Raw genomic sequence first — 21,419 nt, 5'->3', positions numbered from 1 at the left:
GCACCACTTCCAAAATGGGTGGAGTCTTATGGGGTGGGGGGTGGGACAGAAAAATTTGTGGGGGCATGATTTGGCCTCTAGGCCAGGAGTCAACCACCCCATTCTACATTATTTAATTGTACAGTGGTACCTCAAGTTACAAACGCCTCAGGTTACAAACGCTTCAGGTTACAAACTCTGCAGGTTACAAACTCCACTAACCTGGAAGAGTTACCTCGAGTTGAGAACTTTGCCCCAGGATGAGAACGGAAATTGTGTGCCGGCGGTGCAGCGGCAGCAAGAGGCCCCATTAGTGAAAGCACATCTCTAGTTAAGAACAGTTTCAGGTTAAGAACGGACCTCCGGAACGAATTAAGTTTGTAACTAGAGGTACCACTGCGGGGATTCCCTGCAGTGTGGTGGTTCCTGGTAGAAGTCAAAGGGTATAATGTGCTAAGCGGCTTCTTGTTTTTTGAAGCATTCGAGGGTGGGAGTACCTGCTGTTGCTGCAGTAATGGACAGATGTAAAGCTGTGAGGGTGTAATTTCAGCAGCGCAGTAGTGTTTTATTGGCAGGGCGAGACGATGAAGTGCTGCCAAATTATGGAAGAGTCACTAGCTGTCATATTGAACACATGTGATAGCTGGAGTCATCCTATCCCCTACTCTCATTTTAGTAAGGACTGGAGTGTGAACTCTGAAGGTATGCCAGGATGTAAACAATTCCCAAGTGTCGTCTGATCACCATGATAGACGCTGTCCATTGTTGGCAGTGCCAGCTGTGGAATTTGGCTGTTTTTATTTTTGTGTGCTAATGCTGTGTCATCACAGCAGGCAAGCCTATAATTAAAATGTAGCTGTGCCTTATAAATTCAGTGGGGAAAAATAACATAATGCAGTTGTCATAGTTTCTAAAAAGATCTGTTTGACTGCTAAATTGCTATGAGAATCTTTTCCTGTGTTGCTGAATTCTTTTTGTTGAAGATTGCATCGTTGATTATCGATGCAATGTGAATGTGGGGACAATGAAGTGGGAATGCGGGATCTGATTGGGGTTATTTTAATTTAGTGATAGTGTGTAGTGGCTGTCTGCACTTAGGTTTTCAGATGTGCCAAATACTCTTTTGGATGACAAGTAACAGTGTGTTTTGACAAATCCAATATCATCACATTTGAAGGAGATGTAGCAAAAGTCAATAAAGATGTTTCCTGGATAATATACTTGAAGTTGATGTGCAAATGAACTCAGTTAGGCCTAGTTCCCAGAAATAACAAATGGAATTGTAAGGTGGTTACATGTGGCCATAGGGAACCTAAATTCAGGTGTCATTAGATGGCTATCTCCTTGAATTGGACCACTTGTTCAAATACTTTGGACTTCATGTCAATGAGAAACTCTCATGGAAGCTACATCTGGGTGCCATTAAATTATCAAGAGCCCAGGTCCATTGGCCAGCTCAGCAGATTTTTCTGTACAAAAGAAAACCAATGAATTAATGCTATTCTCAAGATCTTTATTGGTAAAGTTATAGCACAAATGTAGAAATTTGGGAAGTTGGAGCAAAGTACAACATGGATGTTCCGCAAAATAAATTTGCACTAGCAACCAAGAAGCTGCATTCTAGTCATATCAAGAATTATAGTGTATTGTAAAGTTTTATCCCAGGGGTAGGCAACCTAAGGCCCATGGGCCAGATGCGGCCCAATCACCTTCTCAATCCAGCCCATGGATGTTCTGGGAATCAGTGTGTTTTTACATGAGTAAAATGTGTCCTTTTATATAAATGCATCTCTGGGTTATTTGTGGGGCCTGCCTGGTGTTTTTACATGGGTAGGATGCGTGCTTTTATTTAAAATGCATCTCTGGGTTATTTGTGGGGCATAGGAATTCATTCATTTCCCCCCCAAAAAATATAGTGCGGCCCCCCACATGGTCTGAGGGATGGTGGAGCGGCCCACGGCTGAAAAAGGTTGCTGACCCCTGTTTTATCCAATGTTTTGTTACCCCTGGGGGATGGCATACATGGTTGTTAATGGTTGCTCTTTGATTCCATAGCAAATCTTTCTTTTAATTCATGTGTTGTGTTGGAATTTTATATATTGTAAAGGCCTTTGGCTTTGTACAATAAAGTTGACTGACTGAAAAATGAATTGGTAAATCTACCACCTCAAAGTGCAGCTGGGAGCTCACCTGACTGAATGCTATATATTATAATATATAAAATATATAAAATATATATAATATACAGTGGTGCCTCGCAAGACGAAATTAATCCGTTCCGTGATTCTCTTCGTCTAGCGGTTTTTTCGTCTTGCGAAGCAAGCCCATTGATGGCTTAGCGGATTAGCGCTATTAGCGGCTTAGCGGCTTTTAGCGGCTTATCAGCTTAGGGTTACCACCTCCTCTGATACTTGTAATAACTAGTATTTAATTCCCAACAGTCTTGCATTAATTAATGTATCTTGTGAAAACAGTGAATGTGTTTATAACAGAAGAGTATGCTAATTGTAACCAATATCCAGTGAGACTTTGTGGTCGCTTTTACGTCTTGGCAAATCCGCTGATTCTTCCCACTGACTTGATAGACGTCACTATTTAAGCTAAGGAGCTATCAAGTATAAAAGATAAAACCCCAGTCCTGATTGGGTAACTGAAGGGGTTGGAGGAAAGTGAGCTACTGTATTTTGTGTGTTGCTTCTTAGTTTACAGCTGAGATCTTTTGGACTGTTCCAAGTTCTGGAATAGGAATTTGCCTCTACAATTCTAGATTTTTCTCTTTCTCATTGTTCTCATTCATTCTTCACCTCTCCTTAATATTGTCTACCCTTCCCACGGTCTGTGTGAATATCCAGCAGACCAATCAAGACTGTATTAGTCAAGATCATTGTTTATCTGTTTTGTGTTTTAAGTTTTCCATCAGAGCAAGCAGTTGCCCTCTCTTTCAGGTCAACATTAACAGCTATGTGAAAGATCAGGTTTCTTGGTACTTTTGCCATAGCAAAAATTTCTAGCATGCAAAGAAATAAAGTTCAAGTCATATTCTGCCTGACACTACTTTTTTCTGCTGAAATCCCTGGTTGATTGTGTCCAGTGTAACGTCTCCTAAAACAACCTCCTTGGCTGCTGAGTCAATAAATGGTTTTCAATAAAACTATGATTCACAGTGCTGTGTACCCATACACAATCTCTTGTCAAACTAAACTTTCTAATATTTGCTTTGTTTGAATACATTTTGGCTTTGAAATCAAGATGGATTTAATTATTCACCTACCTCTTCCCCCTGACACTTTAAAGATTTGGAGGCTATAAATAAGAGTATAGAAGCTCAGGATCAGGTAGTTTATATTTGCAATGTGGCTTTTGTCCAGTATCACCCCCCGGAAACCCCAATCTAGTCAAATGCTGAGAGATGCTTTTTGGTAAATCCAGGCAATTATGAACTGTTGTTTTTTTTAAATCACTGAGTGGTTTTCTGTTTTTAAATTCATCCAGTTGTACTTCAAAACAACAACAACCCCAGGCTTATGATTATTAGTGAAACATTTTTATTGACATTTTAATTTTACTCCTACGCTTTTCTATGACTTTTTTGTGCACTAATTTTGTACTTGAGTCTTGAATATGCACCTCTGAAATAGCTGTTGTGTTTTTATATAGTTGTAAAACAAATGAAAGAACTTGGTTTGTATTTATGTAGAGGATGCTCTTTAACTAAAGATCATGCCAAGATCATGAATATCTAAAGAAACTACATTAGCTATGACAAGTAAATTGAGATTTTGAATAAATTATAGAAGGGAAAGTCATATGAGAAATAAATTAAAAAAATGAGCTGAGGATTTTGCTTTGACTTCAAAGGATTTAGTTTCAATCGGCTCCCACGAAACCATCCAGCCACAGCTTCCAGGCATCTGGTCAGTGTGTTTGGGGCCGAGTTGGTGTGGCCATCCATCAGCAGGTAGAGCTGAGTGTCATCAGCATATTGGTGACAGCCCAGCCCAAACCTCCGGATAATCTGGGCAAGGATAATATAGACTCTGTTCTCCGAAAAACGTATTTGTAATTCGTAGAGTCTCTATTTTCTCAACCATTTAATGTATCTGCAGCTTTTCTTTTGTTCGTATTTTTTGCTGCTGCAAGGATAGATCAGTGTTTTTTGTGTGGTCAAGGCAAATCACATCTTACATAAGCTCGAAATTATCTGCAAATAGTTTGATTTCTCTCTGTGTTGGATTTGTGTTTTGCCTTTTGTGTTGAAAGAGCTTCAGTTGACTTCCAGACCTGTATTTTTGCATTTGATGTAAGCATTATGTAATACACATTATAACCCTTCTTTCTCTTTCATTTTTCCTGAAATTGTAACTCTGCTTCTGTTGTAGCATTTAAAGTTGGGTGAGAAACTGTGCTTTCTGAATGTGTGCAGACGAAAGCATTCCAACTAGTACTGCAAGATCCAGTAGTTGTTTGTCTGGTAGTACAGATGGTTGTATGGCAAGTCCTATATCAGTGAGCTGTGAGAAATGCTATGATTAGAGTTTTTCTTTGAACTTTCTTCCCAGTTTCTCTACAGTTTATGGGAGGATTGGGGAATCTGTAGCTGACCATATGTAGTTGTGGGAGTTGGGAGTCCAGCAATATCTGGAACAGGCATAGGCAAACTCAGCCCTCCAGATGTTTCGAGACTACAGTTCCCATCATCCCTGACCACTGGTCCTGTTAGCTAGGGATGATGGGAGTTGTAGTCCTGAAACATCTGGAGTGCTGAGTTTGCCTATGCCTGATCTGGAAGGTCACAGGTTTCAAATCACTTGGATAGTTTTGCATTACTTGGTGGGTATAAAGAGTTCTCGTTTCTTCAGCTCAATAGAGCTGGAAAAGATTCAGAAAAGGATAACCAAAATGACCAGGGAGATAGAGCAACTTCCCTTTCCTGTGAGGAAAGGTGACAACAGTTGGCGTTTTTAAGTTTAGAGAAAAGGTGAGTAAAACTATGCATGGTGTGAAGAAAGTGACTAAAGAAAGGTTTTTCACTTCTTACAGCGCAGAACTTGGGGAAATCCAATGAATCTGGATGTTGGAAGAGTCAGGGCAGACAAAAGAAAGTACCTTTTCACTCAGTTAAACTGTACAATTTGCTCCCACAAGATAGTCACCAACATGGATGGCTTTAAAATAATATTGGACAGTTTCATGGAGGACATGGTAATCAGTGGCAACTAGTAACAATGGCTGTGCCTCTGAATACAGTGGTACCTCAGGTTACATACGCTTCAGGTTACATATGCTTCAGGTTGCACACTCCACTAAGCCAGAAATAGTGCTTCAGGTTAAGAACTTTGCTTCAGGATAAGAACAGAAATTGGGCTCCAGCGGCAGCAGGAGGCCCCATTAGCTAAAGTGGTGCTTCAGGTTAAGAACAGTTTCAGGTTAAGAACGGACCTCCGGAACGAATTAAGTACTTAACCTGAGGTACCACCGTATCAGTTATTGGAACTTGCAAGGAAAGAAAGTGATATTGCACTCATGTCCTGCCTCTTGGTTTTCTGTAAGAATCTGGTTAGCCACTGTGACAACAGGATGCTAGATGCAGTATGCTCTTTTTATATTATTATCAGTGCTATTTTTCTAGAAAAAGAGGTGCTGGAAAACCTCCCTCATTCTTTTAGAATGGCAATAGCGTCCACCTGAGAGGTGCCGGAACTTAGTTCCTGTGAATTCCCCTTGAAAGAAGCCCTACTTAGCTTATGTTTACATACGCAGCCATAGCATGGGGGGTTTCAAAATTAGCAACTACCAGTTCTTTGTTATTAATTAGGTGGCTGAGGATAACTTTGTATAACTTTATTTGTAGGTTTTGCAAAAGGCATCGGATAAAATCAAGCTCAGAAGTCCCGTCTGTTCCAAAAGATCTGTTGATAATGTCAGAACTAGTACTTCCACAATTCATCTTCTGTCTCATTCAGTACTTACGGGAAGGCTACGACGAACCAGGTATGGATGCTATTAATATTTTTGGGAAAGTTCACAAGGCAGATTCCCAGTGCAACTAATAAGTGTTGTTAGTGTCATTTTTGTGACAGTCTGTTTTGTTCTGAAGGTAAGGATGATTTCAAACTGTTGGTGAATTGCAAGTGGGCTTTTAATAAAGTGTGATGTCAGGATTGTGAAGTTGAATATGATCAGTGAAGCTGAGGTTAGCCTGCTCCCTGCCACCCATGTAAGCAAATCCTTATATTTTTTCAAAATGGGAGAAAAGCTGAAACCCTAGAGAAAGTTGATGCAGAGTGTCCTGGGTTACGCAGAGTGGAGTGCGAGAGAAGTATACTCTGAGTGGAGTAAGCCATGGTGTGAATGCTGAGATAGAGGTTAAGATAACTGAGAGCCATAATGATAGTTTGAGAGTAAGGGAAGAATTTAGATACCTGATAATGTTAGAATTGAGGGAATGAAAGGCATCACTGTGGAAAGGAAATAAGAACTTCCAACATCCTGTGCTCAATATAAAAAGAAAAGAAAAGCCAGTTGCTTGGTTAAAAAAAAAAAATTACTGTTTTTTCTTCCTTTATTGATCATAGAGATGTGAGCAGCTTATGTCTCATACAAATATTGTAATCAGCAAGGGGTGTATAATCTAAAATTTTAAGTGTTGGGATGGGGTGATGTCGTAACAGAATAACAAGTAAAGAGCCACAAAGTAGCTAGAACGGTTTGCTCAATCTGCTACAAACTTCCTACTTGTTTGTTTTTCAGTTCTAGATGTTCCATCAGAAAAAGACCTTCACAAAGTCCTTCAGATATTGGAATCCCACATTTCATTTCTGGAAGATCTGACAAAAATGGGAGGAGCGATGCGTTCAGTCCTTACTCAGGTTTTAACAAATCAGCAGTTCTATAAAGATCTTAGCTCTGGTGAGTTGGTGTGTTATTACGTCTTGAGGAGTTTTTTGGTATTAACTATGCATTCTGTACTTTAAAAAGTCACAAAATAGCGTGGGCATGGGAGAAGGGAGTGGCATTTATTATTGCCAGTGATGTCACAGTCTGTGACACACACTGGTCCACACTGGACCAGTTCCACACTGGACCAATTCCACACTGGTCTTGTGGTAGTTGCTGGTGTGCTGCCAACAGACGGGTTAAATTTTCCTTATGACAAAGCACATTGAAAACACTACTCAAAGGAATAAGAAGAAGAAGAAGAAGAAGAATTTATTATTTGTACCCCATCCATCTGGCTGGGTTTCCCCAGCCACACTGGGCGGCTTCCGACAAAAATTAAAAATACATTAAAATGCCACACGTTAAAAACTTCCCTGAACAGGGCTGCCTTCAGATGTCTTCTAAATGTCAGGTATTTGTTTATATCTTTGACATCTGATGGGAGGGCGTTCCACAGGGTGGGCATCACTACCGAGAAAGCCCTCTGCCTGGTTCCCTGTAGCTTTGCTTCTCACAGTGAGGGCCTCGGCGCTGGATCTCAGTGTCCGGGCAGAACAATGGGGGTGGAGACGCTCCTTCAGGTATATTGGACCAAGGCAGTTTAGGGCTTTAAAGGTCAACACCAACACTTTGAATTGTGCTCGGAAATGTACTGGGAGCCAAAGTATGTGAATCCCATGCATCAAACAAGTTATAGGACATTTATTGTGTTGCAAAGCCCAAAATGTATTTAATTCTGTGGGCTATTTATTTTTTAATCTCTAGTCGAACTTTCTAACTCATTTCATGCTACTAGGCACATGTGAGCAACTCAAGGGCTTTGTGTTTCTCCTCGGTTGCTCATAGTGCAGCCTTCTAAGCCCCAGGAAGCCCAGTTCACTTTCTGCATCTGATCAGCTGTCAGCTGGGCGGTGGTGGAAGGGTTGCTGTAACAGGGCTGCTAAGCGGGGGGGGGGGGGGCAGCAGTATTAGCTGCCTTGAGATGACTGTGGAGTGCAGGCTTTGATCTGCCTGCCCAGAGCTCTCAGTGCAGCTGAAATTGCAACCCCTGCACAGCCGACAGCAGCGTGAGGGCAGAATTTTTAGCTGCATCAGGATTACTGGGAGTGGCGTGCAGACATTAATGGTTAAAGTTGCATCAGAGTTCCTGATGCAGCTGCAAAGGGGAAGATTAAATTGTTGTTGTGAGGTGGGGAGAATATGTGTGCAAGGGGGAGGAATGCCAGGCCCTGCCCTGCCCACTGGCATGCAGCCCCGACCAGCTGCACACCACCACATCTGCAGACAGGTGGCCACCCCTGCAATAAGGCTTCGTAAGGCTGGTCCCTAGAGTGAACGTAAACCTTTTGAAATACATTCCAGGTGGTGCAGAAAATGCATGTGCGAAGAAAAGTCACGAGAAGTATCTTGTAGCTCTGAAAGGTTCTGGACTCACATTTCCCGAAGACAAGGCTGCATGTGGAGGGCAGGAGCAAGCAGCTGGAGGAGCAAGCTCTTCAGTAGTTCAAGGTCTCTCTGTTTATTTATTTACTAAAAAATCTTTTGTTATTTGAAGAATCTTCTTAGACCTACAGCATTGCCACAGGTCTGCTTCTGAAAGAATTGACAGAATGCCGTCGAAACTACACAGTACCAGATACAGAGAGGAAAACCGAACCCCTTTTCAATTGCTACAATGGGGGAGTATCTCAATTCTTACAGAGGTAAACTGCAAATGGAAGCTTTGGGTCCCTTTGATCCTATCCATTAGGAAATGTGTAAGTTTGAATGAGCGCTTAGTAATTGTGTGGCACAAGGTCACATTTCATTAGCAGCAGCAGCACTACCCCCAGCAACATGCATTTCTGCACTGTTCCAGGCATTGTCCCAAACCACACGTAGCACTTCCTGAAGTATTTACCGTTTTCCTCCTAGTATTAATTCCAATATTGCTAGACCTAATGCAGCCCATGCTCGAAAGATAAATCCAAACATACATGGAGAGATAGATGGGGGTATTTATGAAATTATCTGATTATTCTTTTGTCTAGTTGTGTGTGAATTAGAAAAGATAATTTAATCTTTAATTTCTCAAGGTTTTGCAGGTGCTACGCCAGCTTCAGGGCAAGGTGACTCTTCAGATGAGGTGAGATTTCTTCAGAAATAAAATAAAGCACAATAATATGTGAAATACCCTAATTTTTATCATGCTTGCCTTTGCTAACACGTACTGTAGACTGGTGATGTCAGCCCTATAAGCCATTAAGTAGAAAACACAGCTCTTTGTATTTATGTAGGGCCAGTCCCTCTCTGCTTTCTCCCCTAGGAGGCTTGTTGTTAATACTGCTTTCGTTGAACTAATTTTAGCAACACTGGGGATCGGAGAGTATATAGCAACTTCTGGAAATAACGCTAACTCATTACTATGTCAGATTCACATGCTGGGGCAGGTTTTAACTAGTGTTAAGGCAGCGAAGGTTGTGTTTCAACTGCATCTTTCTAGTGCTCTTGTGTTGACAACAACAGCTTGTTCTTAACCAGGTTCCTTTTCTTAGAATTTGTAGGATAGGAATACTTATTTCTAACAGGGCACTCCTAAGCATGTTTATTCAGAAATAAGTCCTGCTGAGGTTGATGAGGTTTATTTCCTAGAAAGCATGCTTAGGATTTAACTGGGAGTAAGTCCTGTTGGAACACTGAGTGGGCATGCATGGCATTGTTCTGCAAGTTAACTATGCTAGGCGAAGAACTAACAACCTATGTGTGTTTATATATACACATTTTTAAAACAGAAATAATAAAATACCTGTGAGTTGCAGATGTTTCCCAAGAGCTCTTGTAAACCTGAGGTAGGACTCTCTAAATTTGCTAGGTTAGATGCTGAATAAGCATCTTCCTAAGATCCCTTTACCTTGTAAAGAAGAGGAGTAAAGTGAGAAAAGTGGGAAATTGGGGAAAGGGCCTGCTGTTTCAGTAGTTCCGTCTCTGGTTCTAATCTAGAACTGGGTTCTTAGCGACTGGACAGGAAGGATTTTGTTGAAGCTCTTCCCACCTCTGCATGCAACCAGGAGTCATATGCTGCAACTGTGTGCATCCTCTAGTTTTTCGTACACTTAGATGCTGAAGTCCTGTTTTTCTAACATGTAAATGACGGGAATCTCCCATGGCAAATAATACTCCATCTTAAAAATAAAAGGTTCTTAACAGTAGCCTGACTTAACAGGATACAGTGGTACCTCTGGATACGAACGGGATCTGTTCCGGAACCCCGTTCGCATCCTGAAGTAAACGCAACCCATGCCTGTGTGGGTCGCGATTCGCCACTTCCGCGCATGCACATGGCGTCATTTTTATCACATGCGTGAGCGGCGAAACCCGGAGCTAAAGCGTTCCGTTACTTCCGGGTCACCACAGAGCGCAACCCGAAAGTGCTCAGTCTGAAACAACTTCAACCCGAGGTTTGACTGTATAACCAGTGAACCTTTCATTGATACTGATATCAGTGCTAGGAAAAGCTTTATGAACTCAATTTCTGCATAACAGGCTGCAGTAAAAGTTGCCAGGATAAAATGCAAGAAAAGAAAAGTATATTTGTTTGAAGACCTTAGTTCAAAACTTTTTTTGCAGTATTTTCGATTTTTTTTTCCAGCTCAGCTTCAGGAACAAAATGAACATATTGATGGCTGCTTCAGAGTCATTTTCAGATGTAATTGCAAAATGAACATGTTGCATGTTTATAACATTTGCAAATGATTTATGGTTAATGCTGAACTGTAATTAAACAGATTTGGAGGAGGGAAATAATTGGTTTATATCCAGAACAATTTATTAGAAGTTTGTTCTTGTTTGTGCAGCAGAGTCTGCTATGCTTTTAGCAGTGCTATTTATAAGCTAATATGTTTCAGAGTGCTGCTGTACTTTCACAGTTTTTAAAAACAAAGCTATTTTTAAAAAACGGCAGTGTAACCGAAGGTGAACTTAAATCCCTGAATTAATGAGGCCCAGCTAAAAATGATACTTAAGGCATATTCGCACAGTTTATTGTGAGGGAAGGAATATGTAAGGCTAGGATTTAGACAGGAATCTGGTGCAATGATCTTTACAGGGGGAAGTGGGAATAGGAGGGTAGCACACCCTGACTTCCTGCTTGTCGTGTTGGGAAGGATCATTTCAATACAAGATGCAAATATGGGAATTTTCAAATAAACTTAATTAAATGGTACAGGAACCAAATCTAAGTGCTTTATACAGTCATACCTTGGGTAACAGACGCTTCAGGCTGCCCACTGTGCCAAACCCGGAAGTACTGGAACAGGTTACCTCCGGGTTATGGCGCATGCGCAGAAGCGCCGGATCACAACCCGTGCGTGCGCAGACGCGGCACTGCAGGTTGCGAACGTGCCTCCCGCACGGATCACGTTCACAACCCGAGCGTCCGCTGTACTTGCTGGTGGCTGGATTATTTAATTTTCCCTTTCTAGTATTTAAGTGGATGCAGATCACTGAATAGTTTATTAACCTGTGTGTGTGCATATCCAATAATGTCTGTTAGCAAAAAGTGCTTGTGTACAAGAGTAACCCAAGTGCAAGAGTACCCAATTTTTGTTAATCACAGCTTATTATCCCATTTCTGTGTGCCCGTGTTGAACCAAGGGGTGGTTTGTACCAGCAAAAAGCACTCTTGCTTGTGTAAGACAGAGCACCTAATTTTCATTTAACACCCCCCCCCCCCCGCTTCACTATAGTCTCTTGCTAGACAGAGCTGCTCCTAGAGCTTAGGAGACCCTCCCGTTATGAGATACAGTGGTGCCTCGCAAGACGAAAAGAATCCGTTCCGCGAGTCTCTTCATCTTGCGGTTTTTTCGTCTTGCAAAGCAAGCCCATTAGCGGATTAGCGCTATTAGCGGCTTAGCGGGCCAGCTGATAAGTGGCTTAGCGGATCAGCTGTTAAGCGGCTTAGCGGATCAGCTGTTAAGCGGCTTAGCAGATCAGCTGATAAGCAGCTTAGCGGCTTGGGAAAAGGGGGGGGAGGAAAAAATCCCCGCAGGAACTCGCAAGACATTTTCGTCTTGCGAAGCAAGCCCATAGGAAATTCGTTTTGCGAAGCACCTCCAAAACGGAAAACCCTTTCGTCTAGCGGGTTTTCCGTCTTGCGAGGCATTCGTCTTGCGGGGCACCACTGTATGGCAGAGGGCTGTAGTGGATAGCGATGATTAGCAAAAGTTATGTACCCTTCCTTACGTTATCAGAAATGGTTTCCATTAGTGCAGAACCACAACTAGATACAATCCTGTGTGTATGTATCTCTCTGAAGTAGATGTAAAATGCATATTATGGGCAAGCTTATTAAACCAAAGAGCACTTGCCTACAAGACAGCAAAGTCAAGGTCTCAAATAACACACTTGTAATCTTATCCAGAAAACTGTGAGTTAGCACTTACATGTCTGGTTCAAGGCTTCTATATGTAAATAATCTAAAAAACAAGGACATCTGGTGAGATACTAGTAAATTCTTCAGTTGCTTGTGTTTTATCAGAGTCTCCGTTTTCAACTCTGTAAATGCTAAGCGGATCTAGTTGCATCTATCTGCAAGCGAGTAAAAAGTACTCTGTTGCTTCTGCTTTCCTTAAAACATTGATGTATTTCAACTGTTTTTTGCCTCCGTGTACTTCTGTGTTGCCACATATTGGTAAGCAGGTACTGCATATGAAGACAGACTTCCCACGAGGGGCCAAAAAAATCTATGTGAGAGGTCTTTCTTTCCCATTCCTCCCATTTGCACAGTTCACAATTCTTGCAGTCTTAAGTGACTACAGTATTCTGAGTTGGCTCTGGGGACATAAAAGCTGTCCCCCGCCCCCAAATCCCTGTACGAGGAGGAGCTGAATTTGAGACATCCTCTAGTGATAATTATAGGGACTTGGGTGGTGCTGTGGGGTAAACCACAGAGCCTAGGACTTGCCGATCAGAAGGTTGGCGGTTCAAATCCCCGCGACAGGGTGAGCTCCCGTTGCTCGGTCCCTGCTCCTGCCAACCTAGCAGTTCGAAAGCACGTCAAAGTGCAAGTAGATAAATAGGTACCACTCCGGCAGGAAGGTAAACGGCGTTTCCGTGCGCTGCTCTGGTTCGCCAGAAGCGGCTTAGTCATGCTGGCCACATGACCCAGAAGCTGTACACCGGCTCCCTCGACCAATAAAGCGAGATGAGCGCCGCAACCCCAGAGTCATCCACGACTGGACCTAATGGTCAGGGGTCCCTTTACCTTTACCTAGTGATAATTGTGTATCTATAGTCAAGACTATGATAACAAGCAAGGGATGCAAAATTATATATGGTTGACATCTAGGGAGATTACTAGGAAAGACTTGCCACTCAGATACCACCCCAATAGCTTTCTGTTATCCAAGCTTTCAACATACTGGTGCCAAGTATGTTCATTTTATTCATTGTGCTGCTGACTAAAATTAATTATTAGAAAATGCTAATAGTATTTAAGCATTCAAATGTTTTATGGTCGCTTTCTACTTAGACTGTACACACTTAGACGTTTCTAAGTGTACATGTTTCTAAGCAAGTGCCATTAAAACTAACTATTTGCATCCAAGTAAATATATTTAGGATTGGGGCAACTGACATGTAATACCTTTAACTCCAGAACTTGAATAAAACCATTAAATCAATTGGAAGATGTGCCATTCTTTGTTTTGGTTCTAAAGCCACAAGTTGAAGTCAATTCATAGAGAATCAAATAACAACAATAACAAATCCCCATAGTTCAGATTATGCATTTGTAAACATAATTAGAAGCAGTGGAAGGAATGTTAAGGGAAGATTATTAAAGACCAATCCAATGAAGAATATGTTATTAAGAGATTGAGTTCCTACAGTATTATTGGAATGAGTTGCTGCAATAATTAAACGGTTCCTTTGTTTCATTCTTTTTTCTTTGAAAAGCATATTGATAGCATATATAGTCTTTGACAGTAAGACATTTTATATTGATCCACTTTCATATCTCAGGAGGACCAAGATGGTGGCCAAGACGTGGGAAAACGCAAGAGGGTAAAACTAAGCAGCAGCACCAAAGGTACATGGCATATAGTTTGTCAGCTACTTTCGTGTTTTTGTATCTTGAGGTCACCAAGCCTGATCACTTTTTGATCAGTCTTGACTGAAGAATGCAGTATGAGAAAAGACTGAGAAATATGCCGGCATGGCATACTTTCACCAGAATTCACTGCTGCCACCAGTGTCTTGTATTGGTGGCATATGCTTCCTGTAAGCGGCCAGTAAGTTTGCAAAATGCCCCTTGATCGAATGATGAAGAGAGTTCTTAGAGTTGTACCATACAGGGCTTTTGCTTCCTCTCCACACCCCCACACTGCCACATCCCCCCATAATCTTCTTTGGTAGGTCCCCCAACCCTCTGGAGCTGATTTTGAGGGTGCATGGGGGGGGGGGCTGGAGAGGGCAAGAGCAGAAGAGGAAATTCTGGTGTCTGCATGGAAATCTGATGTAGCAGCAGAGCTGCAGTGTTTGATACAACCCTTAAAATGTAATTCTGTGTGCCCGTGTGCCTGTGTGTGTGTGTGTGTGTGTGTGTGTGTATTACACAATATTTTCTTTGGGACAAGGAATTCCATGGTTCAGCTTTCTACAAGCTAAGTACAGTGGTACCTCTGGTTTCGTACTTAATTCATTCCGGAGGTCCGTTCTTAACCTGAAACTGTTCTTAACCTGAAGACCACTTTAGCTGATGAGGCCTCCCACTGCTGCTGCGCCACCGCCGCACGATTTCTGTTCTCATCCTGAAGCAAAGTTCTTAACCCGAGGTACTATTTCTGGGTTAGCGGAGTCTGTAACCTGAAGCGTTTGTAACCTGAAGCGTATGTAACCCGAGGTACCGCTGTACAGGCATTTCATCTGGAGGTATTTGTGCCTCACCACCCCTGTTTTAGGCAGAGGTTGCTGAACTAGAGGGTCTACATGGAAAAGGCTTTTTCTATTATATTTTTCCTTATCCACTCCCCGTAACTTTTTCACCTTGTAATTTCTTCTCATGATTCTCCTTTCATACTCAACTTGTACCTTATTTCTGTGCCCCCACTGGCCAACCCCGCCCCCATCATTTTCGTTCATCCCTCCTCTATGCTCCTTTCCCCCAACTTCTTCCTCCTTTAGCAGCTTTACTCTCTAGCGCCTTCCTTTCTATTCTCAGTTTATTTTATCACTAATAATTATAATTATAATATCTCACTTTCTAATTCTCTTCAACAACACCCCTGGAGGCCTCCCTTCCCTTCCTCCACTCTCCTGGCCACTTTCACTCAGCAAGCATAGAGCTCCAGGCTCTATGGTTCAACTAGAAGGCTTTGACATGGGCTAGGGGGCAGGACAAGGGACAAGGGTGGCGCTGTGGGTTAAACCACAGAGTCTAGGACTTGCCAATCAGAAGGTCAGTGGTTTGAATCCCCCCAACAGGGTGAGCTCCCATTGCTTGGTCCCTGCTCCTGCCAACCTAGCAGTTCGAAAGCACGTCAAAGTGCAAGTAGATAAATAGGTACCGCTCCGGTGGGAAGGTAAACGGCAAGTCCGTGCGCTGCTCTGGTTCGCCAGAAGCAGCTTAGTCATGCTGGCCACATGACCCGGAAGGTCTACGCCGGCTCCCTCGGCCAATAAAGCGAGATGAGCGCCGCAATCCCAGAGGCGGCCACGACTGGACCTAATGGTCAGGGGTCCCCTTTACTCTTTACCTTTGGGGGCAGGACAGACAAGCGACTAGGCATTGGGCACACTGAGGTCCCTCTGAAATTGCCCCGGGGTGCATTGACGGGTCCCTGCTGTTTGAGAAATCTCGGTGCAAATTGTTATGAACGGCTGACCCCTTCAGAATTGCACTGAATGATGCGACAAGACATGAAAGATGACTGTCTAAAAAAAAGAAAGAAAAGATTGTAACCTAGCTGCCAGATGGCATGCAATTAGTATAATTTGCACATCGTTTTCATGGATATGGTGCGTGTCAAACTGCAGTTGATGGATGTGTTGTGCCGGTTCTCAGTATTATTATGCTCCCTTTGTTATCCTTAAAGACAACTCCCCATGAGCCATTCAGCCATCAGTAGTTAGGAAAAACAATTAATTTAGATATGTCTTGGTTTTCCCCCTATTATTTTACAGTACTCAGAAATGCACCTTTTTACAGTACTTTTTAAAAACAGTAGGCTACTCTGTGTGAAAAGGGTATATAGTGTTGTGTTTTGATTTTTAATGCTTGCTGGATCTACTTTAGGACACAATTGTGGGTTTGGAGGGCCTTGACTTCGGTAAAATAATAGGAACACAATAAAGCTGAAATTCTAACCAGTGCCCACATGTACCAGATAAGTGGCCCCGGCACAGTGGGGACCTGTGGGCTGCAGATCATTGCTTGTATACTCCTGTATCTGTAACCTTTAATTATTCACTATGAATGATCAGCAAGCTGTTGTGTACACTTTTCTTCCTGTCCTCGATTTTCTGCAACTATGGTACCTAATTCTTAAGCAGCCTTTTAAGCTTTGAACAGATGAGATGAAAAACACTGGCCTGTTTATATGATGGGGTTTGTAGTTGCTGTGTGTGATTTGAATTGTATGGAAGATTTGTACTGAAGTCTTCTTTGCAAAAAAAAACACACAACCCTCTGAAAATAAAGTTATCTGGGCCAGTCAGATGTACTGATTTGCCCAATCTAGTTTTTCTCTTAGTAATAAACTCCAGACTCTTTCTTTTTTGTTAGTAGAAAAATATTAAAGAGTTAACAATATTTCTTAACAACCTCCTTTTATTACTTGTTTTTGTACAGATCAATCCATTATGGATGTTTTGAAGCATAAATGTTTTCTAGAAGAATTATTATTTTGGACAATAAAATATGAATTTCCCCAGAAGATGGTAACTTTCTTACTCAACATGCTTCCAGATCAGGATTATAAGGTATTTGTGTGTTTCCTCTTTCCTTTTCCTGTCAAAACACTTCCCCGCTTCAGTTTGCATACAGTTCCCCATTGCAGTTTGCATTTGGCACGGGGTAGGTATTGCAGAAGATCTTTGAATGCAGCATTTATTTATTTTTACTGTAGCATATGGTTGTTGGTTGAAAATAGCGCAAAAGAACATAAATAGCTCAGACTAAGTTAGAAGGAACAAATTTTAAAACCTGTAAAAATTCCTGTTTCTTTTATGAGCCATAATTGGAAGGAGTGCTGTCTGTGTAGCTGGTGCTTCCTCACAGTTGGCATGCAATAGCTTGCAGTTACTGTTCTTTGAGTTGCAGAGCCAGGGTGTGGAAACTAGCTGCCCCTTTAGTTTTCTGAAACACAGTGCAAAATTTCAACTGCTAATGGAGCCCACAAGAAAAGGTTAAGATTTGTACGCATTTGATGGTTTCTTAGCACTTGAGTGCTTTGGATAGCTCCAACTTATTACTAAGGGCTTATCATATATGATAACAGGTGCCAGTTCAGACTCTGCTTAATAAGCTGCATTACGAACAAGGCTCATTCCCCTTTCACACAGCAGATTCTCTTCTTTCTTTGCTGGATTGACTTATAAACCTGCAAGTCTTCTGTTAACTCTAGGTTTTCCATTTCATCTGAATCAACAAACTATGACTAACTGCTTCAGGATATGAAGCCACAATTCAAAGTGGCTTAAAACTTCGCGATACAGGGTTGCCTTCAGATGTCTTTCTAAAAGTCAGATAGTTGTTTATTTCCTTGACATCTGATGGGAGGGCATTCCACCGGGCGGGTGCCACTACCGAGAAGGCCGTCTGCCTTGTTCCCTGTAGCTTCACTTCTCGCAATGAGGGAACCGCCAGAAGGCCCTCGGCGCTGGACCTCAGTGTCTGGGCTGAACAATAGGGGTGGAGATACTCCTTCAGGTATACTAGGCTGAGGCTGTTTAGGGCTTTAAAGGTCAGCACCAACACTTTGGATTGTGCTCAGAAACATACTGGAGCCAATGTAGGTCTTTCAGGACTGGTGTTATATGGTCTCGGCAGCCACTTCCAGTCACCAGTCTAGCTGCCGCATTCTGGATTACTTGTAGTTTCCGGATCTTCTTCAGAGGTAGCCCCACGTAGAGTGCATTGCAGTAGTCCAAGCACGAGATAACTAGAGCATGCATCACTCTAGTGAGACAGTCCACGGGCAGGTAGGGTCTCAGCCTGCGTACCAGATGGAGCTGGTAGACAGCTGCCCTGGACACAGAATTAAAGTGAAATGACTGTGTTCAGGGGCAGAAAGTTTGTTCATATTCCACCTGGTTACATTGAGATGTAATTGTACAAACATGCCCATTGTGTCCTCTAGATGACATTTGGTCCTCATTAACAGATTTGAAAAAAGCATTTTTGTTAGTAGAAGTATAGCCTGATACATTGCAGAGTGAGGCACACACATAAAGTACATTGAAATAATTGCATTGGGCAACATGTACTTGGAAAGTAATTGCACTGCATGGCATCCCAGTCTTGGTTTTGTGCAACAACTGGTTTAATATACTTTCAGTAACATTTCTTATTGAGACTTTTTCGGGGGTTGGGAATGCAAATGGTAACGCTAACCTTTATTTTATACCCTGCAGATTGCTTTTACTAAAACTTTTGTGCAGCATTATGCTTTTATTATGAAAACCCTGAAGAAAAGCCATGAATCGGATACCATGTCTAACAGAATAGTACATATTAGTGTCCAGTTGTTCAGCAACGAGGAGCTGGCACGCCAAGTGACAGAGGAATGCCAGCTGCTTGATATTATGGTTACTGTCCTACTGTACATGATGGAGAGTTGCCTTATTAAAAGTGAGCTGCAAGGTGAGTCAAATTCAGAATTTGCTTTAAGAGCACTAGAGAGGCGCACACAGAATATTCTCAGCCTGCATTTAGGCTTCTTTCTGTAAGGGCATGTAATCTGTTGGACTCCATGCTAGCAGTTTGCAGGGCTAGAGTCCAAGATGGGCCACCCTTTCGTCTCTCTTACCCTGCTGTCTTCTTTCCAGCTTGCTTCCCCATCCTCTGCACTCCCATGAAATTAGACCCAAGTGCCACAGTTTACCCACCTGTGGGCTATAGTGGAGGAGGGTCTGTTTTAAGCTTTCCAGCTGAAAGAGTGAAAAATGGCTAAAATAGAAGGAAAACAGCCCCATCATCCTTCCCCTTCCATTCCTCTACCAAAACATGCAGACAGAGAGACTGCTTTGTGTAAAAGAGAGAAAATGTCGGAGACGATCATTACTGCTGTAGTCTTAGACATAAAGACCAGATTCAGAGTTCACTGCATCCCGGAAGTCCACATGGAACTTAACTAGCATGCAGGCTCCTTGTGAGGTTTGGGAGAAACAAGGAAGGTGGTTGTAAAGTGAATGAGGAAGTACTGATACAGGTAGAAGCTCTGTTTTGCACGCTACATCAGTGTGTATGTCTAACATTGGGAGTCTTAACATTTATGTCCTCAAAACCACTTTGCTTGCCTTTTAGATGAGGAAAACAGTTTGCATGTAGTAGTGAACTGTGGGGAAGCTCTACTCAAGAACAACACCTACTGGCCACTTGTCAGCGACTTTATAAATATCCTTTCACACCAGAGTGTGGCTAAGAAATTCTTGGAAGACCACAGGCTATTAGTAACATGGATGAACTTTGTATCATTTTTCCAAGGTATGTGTCGCTTTTGCTAATTTGCCCTAGTATTGACTGACCAACTATAAATACCTGTATTAGATAGGGTCTAGGGGATGCAGGTGGCGAGGTGGTCTAAACTACTGAGCCTCTTAGGCTCACTGATCAGAAGGTTAGCAGTTCGAATCCCCGCAACAGGGTGAGTTACTGTTGCTCTATCCCAGCTCCTGTCTACCTAGCAGTTCGAAAGCACACCAGTGCAAGTAGATAAATTGGTACCACTGCAGTGGGAAGGTAAACAGCTTTTCTGTGCGCTTTGGCTTCTGTCACAGTGTTCCATTGCGCCAGAAACGGTTTACTCATGCTGACCACATGACCCAGAAAGCTGTCTGTGGACAAATGCCGGCTCCCTCGGCCTGAAAAGCAAGATGAGCGCCACAACCCTATAGTTGCCTTTGACAGGACTTAACCCTCCAGGGGTCCTTTATCTTTTACCTTAGATAGGGTTTTGATTACTAAATGTCCTTTTCTGTGTGTTTGAATTGTATACGGTGCAAAAAAGATGGTGTACTGGTTAACTGTAACTTTGTGCAACTTTGTCTTGATCTTTTAAGGAATGAATTTAAACAAGAGAGAACTTAATGAGCATGTTGAGTTTGAATCTCAGACCTACTATGCTGCTTTTGCCGCTGAGCTTGAGGCCTGTGCCCAGCCAATGTGGGGGCTTCTATCACACTGCAAAATCAGGGTAAGCTGAGCACTACCCTCCCCCTTTGGTTCTCTAGTGATTAAATATTTTAAATATGAAATATGCAGTTTTAGAAAGTTGTACACTCTCCGTGTGTTAAGCTGGTACACACACCCCAGGGCCTGTGGTGTACCTTGCAGTTAATATGATAGCATTGTGCTCTTAGCGTAACACCCTTAAATTTTTATTTAATCAAGCTATATTCATCAAGGTGAGCAGTAAAACTCCTTTTGAGGGTATAATCTGTTGTCCTGTTACTGAAAATGTGTTCAGGTGCTTTATTAGTTATGCTGTGCAAATAATAAATAGAATGCTTTCATGTTTTTGATGGAAGTCCTTCAAAAATGTGCCTTTTTATCAAACAGAAATGCAGGTCCAGTGACTCCAGTTTGAAAGTACATTTATTCTCTCAGCCCCCACTCCCAAGAGCACAGAATGAGTTAACATTCCTGAAGAATTGTTGCCAAAGACCATGGTTTCGTTTTGGTTTCTGTTTCTTTTACTTTGATCACACATTATGGTATAACTGTTATCAGTAGGTTGAAACATCCCCCTCTCCCAGATATTTGATTGCCGATCATATCCATAAATAAAAATTGATTCTCGGCCCTGAGGATGTACATGAGGGTGTACTAGAAACAGGACTCAGGTTCCAAATCATACATTGGGAGAGGAGAGGAAAGCAACAATAAAATAATACAACATTCTAAAACCATTTCATTATAAAATTAATTCAAATCGAATTGAATTGATGGCAACCATTGGGCTAGAGTTCTGTGAAGATTGCCAAAGGAGGGAGTCAGGCTGTGCCCTGGCCAAAGGCCTGGTGGAACAGCTCTGTCTTGCAGGCCCTGCGGAAAGATGTCAAGTCCCGCAGGGCCCTAGTCTCCTGTGACAGAGTGTTCCCCCAGATCGGAGCCACAGCCGAAAAAGCCCTGGCTCTGGTTGAGGCCAGCCTAATCTCTCTGTGGCCTGGGATCTCCAAGATGTTTTTGTTTGAAGACCGTAAATTCCTCTGTGGGACATACCAGGAGAGGCGGTCCCGTAGGTACGAGGGTCCTAGGCCATATAGGGCTTTAAAGGTTAAAACCAGCACCTTAAACCTGATCC

The 21,419-nt window shown here is 42.4% G+C and overlaps 1 protein-coding gene across 4 annotated transcripts in view; it reads left to right on the top strand.

Moving 5' to 3' along the window:
- The window catches only part of UBR3 (ubiquitin protein ligase E3 component n-recognin 3), a 93,565-nt gene that overhangs the window by 4,263 nt on the left and 67,883 nt on the right, over positions 1 to 21,419 (top strand). For all 4 annotated transcript variants that reach the window (XM_083703580.1, XM_083703579.1, XM_083703578.1 and 1 more), the window contains exons 2-10: positions 5,831 to 5,970; positions 6,730 to 6,888; positions 8,281 to 8,427; positions 8,994 to 9,043; positions 13,918 to 13,984; positions 16,745 to 16,875; positions 18,529 to 18,757; positions 19,421 to 19,600; positions 20,176 to 20,309. In XM_083703580.1, the coding sequence (XP_083559706.1) occupies positions 5,831 to 5,970; positions 6,730 to 6,888; positions 8,281 to 8,427; positions 8,994 to 9,043; positions 13,918 to 13,984; positions 16,745 to 16,875; positions 18,529 to 18,757; positions 19,421 to 19,600; positions 20,176 to 20,309 (1,237 nt within the window). The remainder of the gene's footprint in view (positions 1 to 5,830; positions 5,971 to 6,729; positions 6,889 to 8,280; positions 8,428 to 8,993; positions 9,044 to 13,917; positions 13,985 to 16,744; positions 16,876 to 18,528; positions 18,758 to 19,420; positions 19,601 to 20,175; positions 20,310 to 21,419) is intronic.

The sequence above is a fragment of the Podarcis gaigeae genome, assembly GCF_964106915.1.
Source record: "Podarcis gaigeae genome assembly, chromosome: 1".
Taxonomy (NCBI): Eukaryota; Metazoa; Chordata; class Lepidosauria; order Squamata; family Lacertidae; genus Podarcis; species Podarcis gaigeae.
The sequence above is the reverse complement of the archived record's forward strand: the minus strand, read 5'-3'. Positions and strand labels throughout refer to the sequence as shown.